A 10166-nucleotide genomic window follows, 5' to 3' on the forward strand; every position below is an offset into this window, starting at 1 on the left:
TTAACTTAGGGCTTCCCTGGTGGCGCAGTGGTTGCGCGTCCGCCTGCCGATGCAGGGGAACCGGGTTCGCGCCCCGGTCCGGGAGGATCCCACGTGCCGCGGAGCGGCTGGGCCCGTGAGCCGTGGCCGCTGGGCCTGCGCGTTCGGAGCCTGTGCTCCGCAACGGGAGAGGCCTCAGCGATGAGAGGCCCGCGTACCGCAAAAAAAAAAAAAAAAAAAAAAAAAAATTAATTTAACTTAAATTTTTCATTAGATTAAATTACAATTTTAAAAATTAAATCTTACTACACTACAGCTATTGCATCAGATCTGCTATCAAGGAAAGTGCAAAAGGATACGCATGTAAAAGATGCTCAGTGAAGCATATAGAACTTAATCTAGAAGGTGATTAGAACCGTTTTAAGTAGGGACTCAAACAGATATTTGTACACCAACGTTCGTGGCAGCATTACTAACATATCCAAAAGGTGGAAACAACAGAAATGTCCATCAACAAATGAATAGACAAATAAAACATGGTATATACGTTCAATAAAATGTTTTTCAGCCTTAAAAACGAAGAACATTCTGATACATACTCCAACATGAATGAGCCTAAAAGACATTGTGCTAAGTGAAATGTGCAAGATACAAAAGACAAATATTGTATGAGTCCACCTATATAAGGTATCTAGCACAGTCAAATTACTAGAGAAGTAATGTAGAATAGTGTTTACCAGGGGCTGGGGCAATGGGTAATGAGCAGTTATTTTTAATGGGTACAGAGTTCTAGTTGGTAATGATAAAAAAGTTCTGGAGGCGGATGGCAGAGATAGTTGCACAACCATGTGAATGTACTTAAAGTCACTAAACTCTATACAAAAATGGTTACAGTGGTCAATTTCATGTAATGTATATTTTATCACAGTAAAAAACGTAAAAGAAATTTTGACAGAAAAAGAATTATTTTAAAACCATCTGAACAATTACAAAGCCTGAAGTCACCTTCAAAGTTTTATAATTTCTCACAATTTTGTTCTTCAAAGAGTCCGCTTAATACTGCATTTTTTTTTTCTTAAATCAAAGCCTGAGCAGTACTTCAGAATGAGCAGTCCAGAGCTTAAAGTCCTAAATCCACCCAACACACTTATTAACCTGCCGTGTGACCCTGAGTAAATGGTTCAAGTTCTTAGGGCTGCTGCTTCCTTTTCTGTCAATAGAGAGGAGTTGCTAAGATTTAGGAGCTCACTCTAGCTAAACTCTTTGGATTTAGGCACTTCCTCCATCAGTATGCACAAACTCACGGGCAGTCACTAATTTTCAAGAAAACAAGATCATCTCAATGGTAGATTCTGATCTTAGTTGCATAAATAAGGGACCGCCTGAGAAAACTTCCTTAAATTTCAGATACCATAAGAGGAGAAGTCATTTATGCCATAGAAAAAAGTGATCCTTACCTATTAGAAACCTTATACATGGATAACACATCTGTTCAACAGGTTTTCAAGCCAAGTTATAAAGTAGCATTACCAAAATGGTCTGTGATAATGTGTGGAGGGTTGCTTGAGATGGAGTGGAAGTCAGGTACAGGAGGAGAAGATAGAACTACAGAGCATGGAGTCCTGGTGGAAAAGAGCCAAGGAGTTTTCCTACACCTTACAGAGACACACACACAAACACACACATGCACACACTCACCCTTTTCATTCTTTCAGTCCAGTTACATTTGAAGAAACTATTTGAAAAGACCCTCTATGCAAAAGGCATTGCTGTTCCTTGCCTGGAATACACCCAATCAAGAATTAGCGGGGAAGATACCTGGTAGCAATAAATTTCCTCTCTGGAGAAGCAAGGTAACATTACAACCATGATCTTGAAGAATCTGAGAGACCCGATTCATCAGTAGAGAATGGCTTCCACCTAGGAACAGTGCACAACTTCATTTTTGTAATGATGAGAGTAGAGATTCTAAGATCGATGGGCTGACACATTCAGGAGAGGAGGGGTAGGGAAGCAGAAAGTTGCCAGGGAGTAGAGGAAATGAGCGTCTCATTCTGAGTAAGCCCTAGCCCACTCACCCAGAGCCTGCTGGTCCAGCTCCTTGACAAGTGGCAAACCTCCATCAAAGATTTCCTCTTGTGACCCTGGTCTCCATGTCAGTGTGATAAGTTTCTCGGTGCTTAGGCCCTAAGGAGTTCCTGATCCTAAGGTACATATGGCATTTTAGCCGGGGACTTATGGAGACACCATGTCCTAAAGAAATAACTGCACTGGTGGAAATTTTGGCATGGTGCCGTGCATGTGAGTGTGAAGGGGTCCTAATGGACAAGCAATCAGAGCTATTTCTGGGATCCTTCTCTTGGGAAAGTATGCAAGAGCAGGAACCAGAAATATGGGTGCTTGAATAAGAGTCCAAGGAGCAACCATTGCAGCAGAAGGACGTGGAGCTATCAGTTGGAGCCAAAACGCTTGCGGTTCAAATATATTTGGCAGGAAGTTTCTCAGTTGGGGCCTGAATGTTTCACATCCATTAAGACGTGGGGATAGACTTGCAGGAAAACTGTGGGGTCCATGGGATGGGCCTGCAGGATCCTATATGCACGAGTGGCTGAGACATCATCTATCCGAGGACAATCCTGGGATCCTAAGGAAACATAAGCTCAATCCTTGGGAGAGGGGAAAGCTCCATCTCACTAAGGTCTCCTCTTAGAACCCGCACCAACACAGGGACTTTGTTTGAACCTAAGGGTCTCAGCAGCAGAGAAAGCTAAATCAGGAGAGAAATTAATGGCAAATGGCAAGGGTTTGGAGACTGGGGTTAGAGGGATGGAGCTCCTACCCTGTCCCGCACCTACCGGCACAAATGGCTCCTACCTCTTCATCCGCCCGCCAGGGTAACCAACCTGCTCCGGGTGGTGCAGGAGAAAGAGTGTGCAGCTCTTTCTTAGATTTTTTTTATACACAGAATTGTACAGTCTGACCTAACAGGAAATGATAAAGTACAAATTCCACACACCTCTGGCCCACATTTTAATCCCAAGACCCGGGAGAAAGGGCAGGATGAAAGGCAACTACACATTCATCCACTCATGGAGGGTCTTGGGGACCCCAGTGCCTTCTGGGTGTCCAGCCCCTCACAAACCAACCGCACCATTTCCCTCTCAGAGCCTGAAGCTGGGGACCAGTGTACTTTTAGGGGGTGAGGAAGCTCTCTTGCATTATTACTACAAACAGTCAGCAGGAAAAAAAGATTTTAGGACTTCCCTGGTGGTCTAGTGGTTAAGACTCCGCCCTTCCACCGCAGCTGGGTACGGGTTCCACCCCTGGTTGGGGAAGTTCCGAATGCCGTACAGTGTGTCCAAAAGAAAAAAAAGAAAAAAAAGTTTTCAAATAGAGATAAAGTGATTTTTAAAACTCCCCACTGGAAAGCGGGTGACAGTGGAAGCTTAGAGAGGATGGTCTTGGGGATAGGAAATCCTGAGTAAATATTTGGCATGTTCCATTAGGGAGCTCCCGTATGCTCCTGCCATCGGCCCCTCACTTCCCTGACCTTTCATTTCCTGCTCAGGAAAACCTAGTGGGGACTTAATTTGATGATTTACGGTTCCTTGCAGCTCTAAGATCCCCTGATTCTCAGTGATGTAAAAGCGATCTAAGAGAGCCCATTATGGGTTAAAATAAAGTCTTGGGGAAGCTCCATCCTATGAGTATCCCTGTATCCTGATATATTCCTCTGGGTTAAACACTCCACTCTCCTAATTGTCACTGTAGTATCTTCCCTGCTCCACCTTGGCTCCTGGGCAGCCTCAGAAAATTATTACTGCTGCCCCCAGGAGCACCTTTCGTTGGCCTCCGAGAACTGCAAACCGCTAGTTAGCCCCAGTCTTTACCGGCAACTGCTGTGCGCCCTCCAGAAGTTTAGGGTGAGCCTCTGAACGTCCAGCCCGCGCCCTGGAGGAGGCGGCCGGGTGCCTCCTGAACTGGGCTGGATTCTCAAACCGCTCCTACCCGCACAAATGGCTCCCCCCTTTTCATCCGCCCGCCAGGGTAACAAACCTGCTCCAGACTGGAAAAACACACGACTCTCTCACCAAGCGCTGTTTGCCTGTCTCTGGATCTTTGGCCAAACACTTACCCACCAGGGACAGAGTTAGGATTTTGGCAGCCTCTGAGAGCAGGAGGCCAGGCAGTAGGAAACCGACTAGAAGCAGCACGTGCTGCCCCGCCATCCTTGCTCCTGTAGAAGCTGCGGGGCCGAGACCCCTGCCCCGCCCCCGCACAGGGGACCTGATGCGCAGGCAGTGAAGGAAAGGTGCTGGCTGGTGGCTTGGGGAGAAATAAGAGAGTGGTTCTGCCCGTCTTCCGTTCTGTTTGTCCCCTCTAGCCCTTGGGCCCCTCCTCCCTCTGTGAGGAAACCATTAGACAGTCTCTCCTCATCCTCCCTAACCTTGGCAGCAGAAAGGAAGGGTTAGTCAGCTGATCCAGCGCTGTTCACATAATCTCTGCCCTCCCTGCCTGGGAGATACTCTGAACCAGGAATGGTAGAGACGTTTAGAAATCACGTGGATGACAACTCTACCTCCAGGTGACTTGGACCCATCTCAGTTTTATGGACCCTGCCCCAAACTTATGGTAACTCCCCCTAACGGCTCTAATACTTCATACTGTTGTATCCACGCTCCATTTCCCCAGGCACCTGCTTAAAATCTCTGCTAGTGTAGCAAACTCAAGACCTCCCTAAGCAAATCCCCAGGGGAACTTGACCTTCCATTCCTGGATTATAGCTCTGATGGCCTTTGAAGGAGGTAATTTATTCATGAAGAGGTGCTAGAGTCCTAACTCTGAAGTCCAAGTCTTCACCCGGAGGACCGAACCTCTAAAGCTGAGACTCTAATTCTGAATGAGCCTCATAAAATAGGACTAGGGATCTTTCCACAGTCTCCCTAGGTACAAGTTGAGGCCATCTTGTAATTCTGCCGCCTTGTAATGTTAACCCTGGGAAGGACAGGGCATGCAAACCCCAGAAGTCATCTTTGCATTTTCTATCCTCAAAACAAGACTGGCTTCGGTGCGGGGTTTTAGTGCAACTCTGAAAAAGGCAGAAAAAGACCTCAATGACCGGAAACCAGAAAATTCCTATAGGAAAACATAGGCAGTAAGCTCCTTGACATAGGTCTTGGTGATGAATTTTTTGGATTTGACACCCAAAGAAAAGCAACACAAGCAAAAATAAACCTAATCAAACTTACAGTCTTTTGCATAGCAAAGGAAACCATCAACAAAATGAATCATAACTCACCACAATAATAGAGTAAAATGAAGTACCATCTGATCTCAGTAGATGCAGAAAAAATCTGTTTTCTTGACAAAACTCAATACCCTTTTATGATAGAAACTCTCAGCATAACTAGCAATAGAAAGTAATTTCTTCAATGTGATAAAAGGCATATATTTTTAAAAATCTTGGTCTATAATCATACTTAATTGTGAAACATTGAACTTTTTCCATCTAAGAAAGGAACAAAGCAGAAATGTCTGCTCTTACTATTTTTATTCAACAACATGTTAGAAACTCTAGCCAGTTCATAAATAAAGAATGAATGAATTAAATAATCGGGAAGGAAGAAGAAAACTGATATTGTCAGAGACACTGTTGTGTACATAGAAAACCCTTATGGAAGCTACAAAAAGTCCCAATAGAATAAGTCCGTTCATCAAAATTGCAGGACTCAAGGTTGATATATAAAAATCAGTTGTATTTCTATCTAATAGCAAAAACTAATGGAAATTGAAATACAAAAAACATTACATGACTAAGATTAAATCTAACCAAAAAAAAAAAAGAAAAAAAAAGTCCATGACTTCTACGAAGCATTACCAAAATCAAAAGATGTACAATGTTAATGGCTCTGAAAGCTCAAAATCGTTAAGATCTCTATTCTCCCAAAACTGGTCTATAAATCCAACACACACACACACACACACACACACACACACACACACACAAAATCCCAGCAAGCTGCTTTGAAGAGAAAAGAACTAAATATTTATATTTTTAAAAAGATCATAATCCCCTAAAACATCTATGCACAAACTTTAATTCAAGATGGATCATGGGCCTAAATGTAAAATATAAAACTATAAAACCTATAGAAAAAGAAAGCATAGGAGAATACCCTTCTGATCTGGAGACAGCAAAGGTTTCTTAAGTAATAAACAGAAAAACTGATAAACCAGGGTTCATCAAACATAAATGCTTCTGTTCATCAAAAGACTAGTAAGAAAAAAAACAGGCAATCCATGGAAGATCTCTATCCATAACATAAAAAGAACATCTACAAAACTATAATAAAAAGACAAACAACCTAACTAAAAACTGGGCTACTTTTTTTGTTTCTTTTGTTTGTTTGTTTTTGTTTTATAAGGCAAAGGGGAAGGAAAGAGGTGGACTGACATGACCTCCTCTATGATAAGAGGTTTCTGGAGCTGAGCGTGTGGACCCGAGTAGGATCTGTGAGAGAGAACTCAAAAAAAGGCAGGGGGGCCGCTAAAGATGAACAGACATTTCAAAAAGGAAGATATAAAAAGAGCTGTTAACACCTGAAAAAATGTTTAACATCATTGGAGATGAAGGAAATGAAAACTGAAACTAGAGGTACCATTTCACCCTCACCAGAATGGTTAAAATTAAAAAGGCTGACAACACCAAATGTTGGTAAGGATGTGTACATGGCCAAAGGTTAGAGAACCATTTAGCAATTTCCTTAAGTGATAAACCCGCATTTACCCATTTCCTTGTTTTTGACTTTGCTACAATTCTCTCTGGTGCTTAGAGTGTTCCTGCTTTCTTCTTTCTTCCCCTCATCTAAATTGTACCCATCATTTAATGGTCTTCCTGCTCTAGATGTTACAGGGTCTCATGAACACAAGTGAAGGAACGGCAATTTTTGTTTTTATTTGATAAACAACCCTAAAAGCTGTGTGCCAGTGACATCTGCCAGTCTCTTGCTTTCAACTATTGGGCCAACAGATGTCTTCACATTCCATTGGCAGCAAATCCTTCAAAAAAGTCACTGTTGTCTGGGGCTCCTGTTTAAGAGGCAGTGAATGAGGACTTTATATTTTTCTTCATCCCTAAGGGCCTCTTCTGTGATGCAGACTCTGAAAATCCTGCTGAGGATTAATATTCTGTGTCAGCTTTTACTTGAGGTTTTACTTTGTTTTATTGGGGCTTCATTTTCTTTTCTTTTAATAATGTTTAAACATCTGCTAGTTTATAGAGCATTTGACAAATGCCCCACCTAAGGGGTTCTACACTTGTGATCTCAGGACGCAGCAAATTGGCTGAAAAGTGAGATTCTCACTTCCCAAGCCCGGGAATCAGGCAGTCAAGTGATGAACTGAATGATCAGCAATCAACTATGACCACTTTCGCTAAAGAGAAGGCCCGACACTTAGAGAAAACCCTGAGGAGACAGCCCTGCCCTGTGCTCTCTGGTAAGAGATGTTGGGGGATATAGAGACATGGCTTGTGGAGGGTAGAGTCTCTACTTTGTGGCCTATAATTCCTGGGGGCCTTTACAATTACATCTATGCCTGGACTTCACCATAAATCATTTACATAAGACATTCTGAAATGGGACCCAGACATAATTATGCTTTCCAAGTTCCTCAGGTGATTCTAATATGAAGCCAGGGTTGAGAGTAACTGTTCTGGAGGGAGAGAGAAGGCAAACATGCATTTACCCTAACATAAGGACACAGGGTATATCACCGTTCACATATATGTAAATGGTTCAAGTACATTTACAATTGGTTCAGGAGAAAGAAGAAGATGGAATGAACTAATGTTGGGACAAAAGTTGTTAACATTTCTGTTTCAATAGGAAATCCTTCCTTTGAGGATTATTACTGATAATTATTGGTAGCAAGTAAGGGGAAGCTGGCTTGTCATTTCAGCAGTGGGACAGGTAGGTTAGGCTTCTTCCAAAAGAACACGAGGTTATGAGGGGAGAATAAATGTGACCAAATGCATAGTCAGTTTAGGCTATAGTAGGTTTGATGAGGGTCTTCTGATTGGATCGGTAAAAAAAGCAGACAGCTAGCTTAAGGCCAGAAAGACATAGTGTAAGGAGTCTTCTTGAATTCAGTGACTGAATGAGAATAATTTTCCAAGTTATACCTGGAACAGTAGCAAAGGTTTCATTAACTGCAAAATCCTAGTCAAGAAAGATGTGATTTATACTTTGGTCTAATATGTCTACAAATCTCAATCTTTAGATAGTGCAGTAAATGTTTACCATCTGCCTACTATGTGCTGTACACTATGATACATTCTGTGCACCTGGTAGTAAGCAAGGTAAACATGACCTTTGTCCTCACGGAGCTTACAGTTTGACTGGAAAAGAGATATTGAGCAAATCATTAAAAATAACAGATTAAACAATAATAAGTATGTTAAGGGTTTCAAAGGAAAGAACTAGGCATTATGAAAGTGTAGACACAATCTAATTAGTCTAGCAGTTAGTATAGTGATTCTGTCTGTATGCTACTACCTATTTCATGTAAATCAGTTGGGAGACTTTAATTATGCTTAAAAAAAGTTAAAAACATGTGGGATAGTTTTGAGAAATCCTGCCTAGAAATCCAGGGCTGGAGAGTCTCTACAAAAAGCAAGTCTTTATGTAGAGAAAAGAAAAGTTCCTCTTCAAGGTGGGCAAGTGACACTTTGAGCAGCGCTGGCCCAGAATGCCAACTCAGGATACCCAGAGTCTGCCTTCAGTATTCCCACGTCTCCTTTTCTGGACCTCTCTCCCAAATTTTGGGCGCTCCATTACCCTTCTTACTAATTCTAATAGTCACACATCTAATCTCCAACCCTCCTCTCTCTCCACAGGGAAGAGACTGACAGGTGGTGAGGTTTAAAAGGTGTCACAAGGCCCCTCCCATTTAGTATCCTAGTAAATACTCCCAGTTACCTACTATAATGCAGTAGCTCAGATCAGGGCAGGATGGTGACTGTAAATTAACCCATCTATCTACTGATTCAACACAAATTTATTGAGCACTTATTATGGGTCAGGCACAGGTGGTTCTGCAAACAAAAATAATTCCTCTTGGAGCTTATGTCTGAGAAGAGAGATGAGAAATAGCACATACTATGTTAGATAGTGCTAAGTTAACTGCTAGGAAGAAAAAATTAAGCAGGGATGTTCCCTCAGAAGTGACTTCCAGATAAGAGCCTGAAGGAAGAGGAAGAGCTTAACCACACAGATGATTGGTGTTTCTTAATAAATGAATATCTAAGGTGGGGTAACATTTTGCGGGAGACTTCCAAGTACATTATTTGATTATAATCCTCACAGCCACACTGATAAGCATTGTATTATAAGCCATCCACTCACCACTCCCCCTTTTTTAAAACAAATATGAGACTGAGGTTTGGGTTTACTGGAGGTCTGTGACTTAACCAGGGTTCAGAGGCTCCAAACACCACCTTAAGAGATGCCACTTTCTTATCAATTCTAATAATTTGTGTATTTTTGGATCTTCCACATACATAATCATGTCAGAGTAAATAAAAGTTTGTTTTCTTCTTTTCTCATTCTTAGGCCTTTTATTTCTCTCTTCTTATGATTATGGAACATACAATGTTGAACAGAAGTGGTGACAGTAAGCATCCTTGGCTTGCTCTGGGTCTTAAAGGTAAAGATTATAGCATTAAGGATGACAGTTGCAGTAGTTTTGCATTCATGTTTATACATATATATGTCTATATATATGCATGTAGATATGCATCCTTTATCAGAAAAAAAAAGAATGCTTATATTTTCATTGTTGCCTTTTTTCATTTATTATTTTTTAATTGAAACACAGTTGATGTACAATATATGTTACAGGTGTACAACATAGTGATTCACAATTTTTTAAGGTTATACTCTATTTATAGTTATTATAAAATACTGGCTATATTCTCTCTATTGTACAATATATCCTTGTAGCTTATTTTATACATAATAATTTGTACCTCTTCATCCCATACCCTTATATTGCCCCTCCCCCTTTCCCTTTCCCCACTGGTAACGACTAGTTTGTTCTTTATATCTGTGAGTCTGTTTTTGTTGTTTTTGCTGTTATATTCACTAGTTTGTTGTATTTTTTAGATTCCAAATATAAGTGATATCATA

At 41.5% G+C, this 10166-nt stretch overlaps 1 protein-coding gene across 1 annotated transcript in view; it reads right to left on the minus strand.

The window, feature by feature from the left end:
- UGT3A2 (UDP glycosyltransferase family 3 member A2) overlaps positions 1 to 4208 on the minus strand; it is a 21676-nt gene extending 17468 nt beyond the window's left edge. The window contains 2 exon segments of the mRNA XM_007111467.2: positions 1798 to 1899; positions 4115 to 4208. Of these exon segments, the coding sequence (XP_007111529.2) occupies positions 1798 to 1899; positions 4115 to 4208 (196 nt within the window).
- Positions 4209 to 10166: the final 5958 nt, after the last annotated feature.

Source organism: Physeter macrocephalus, chromosome 8 (genome assembly GCF_002837175.3).
Source record: "Physeter macrocephalus isolate SW-GA chromosome 8, ASM283717v5, whole genome shotgun sequence".
In the NCBI taxonomy this organism is placed as follows: domain Eukaryota; kingdom Metazoa; phylum Chordata; class Mammalia; order Artiodactyla; family Physeteridae; genus Physeter; species Physeter macrocephalus.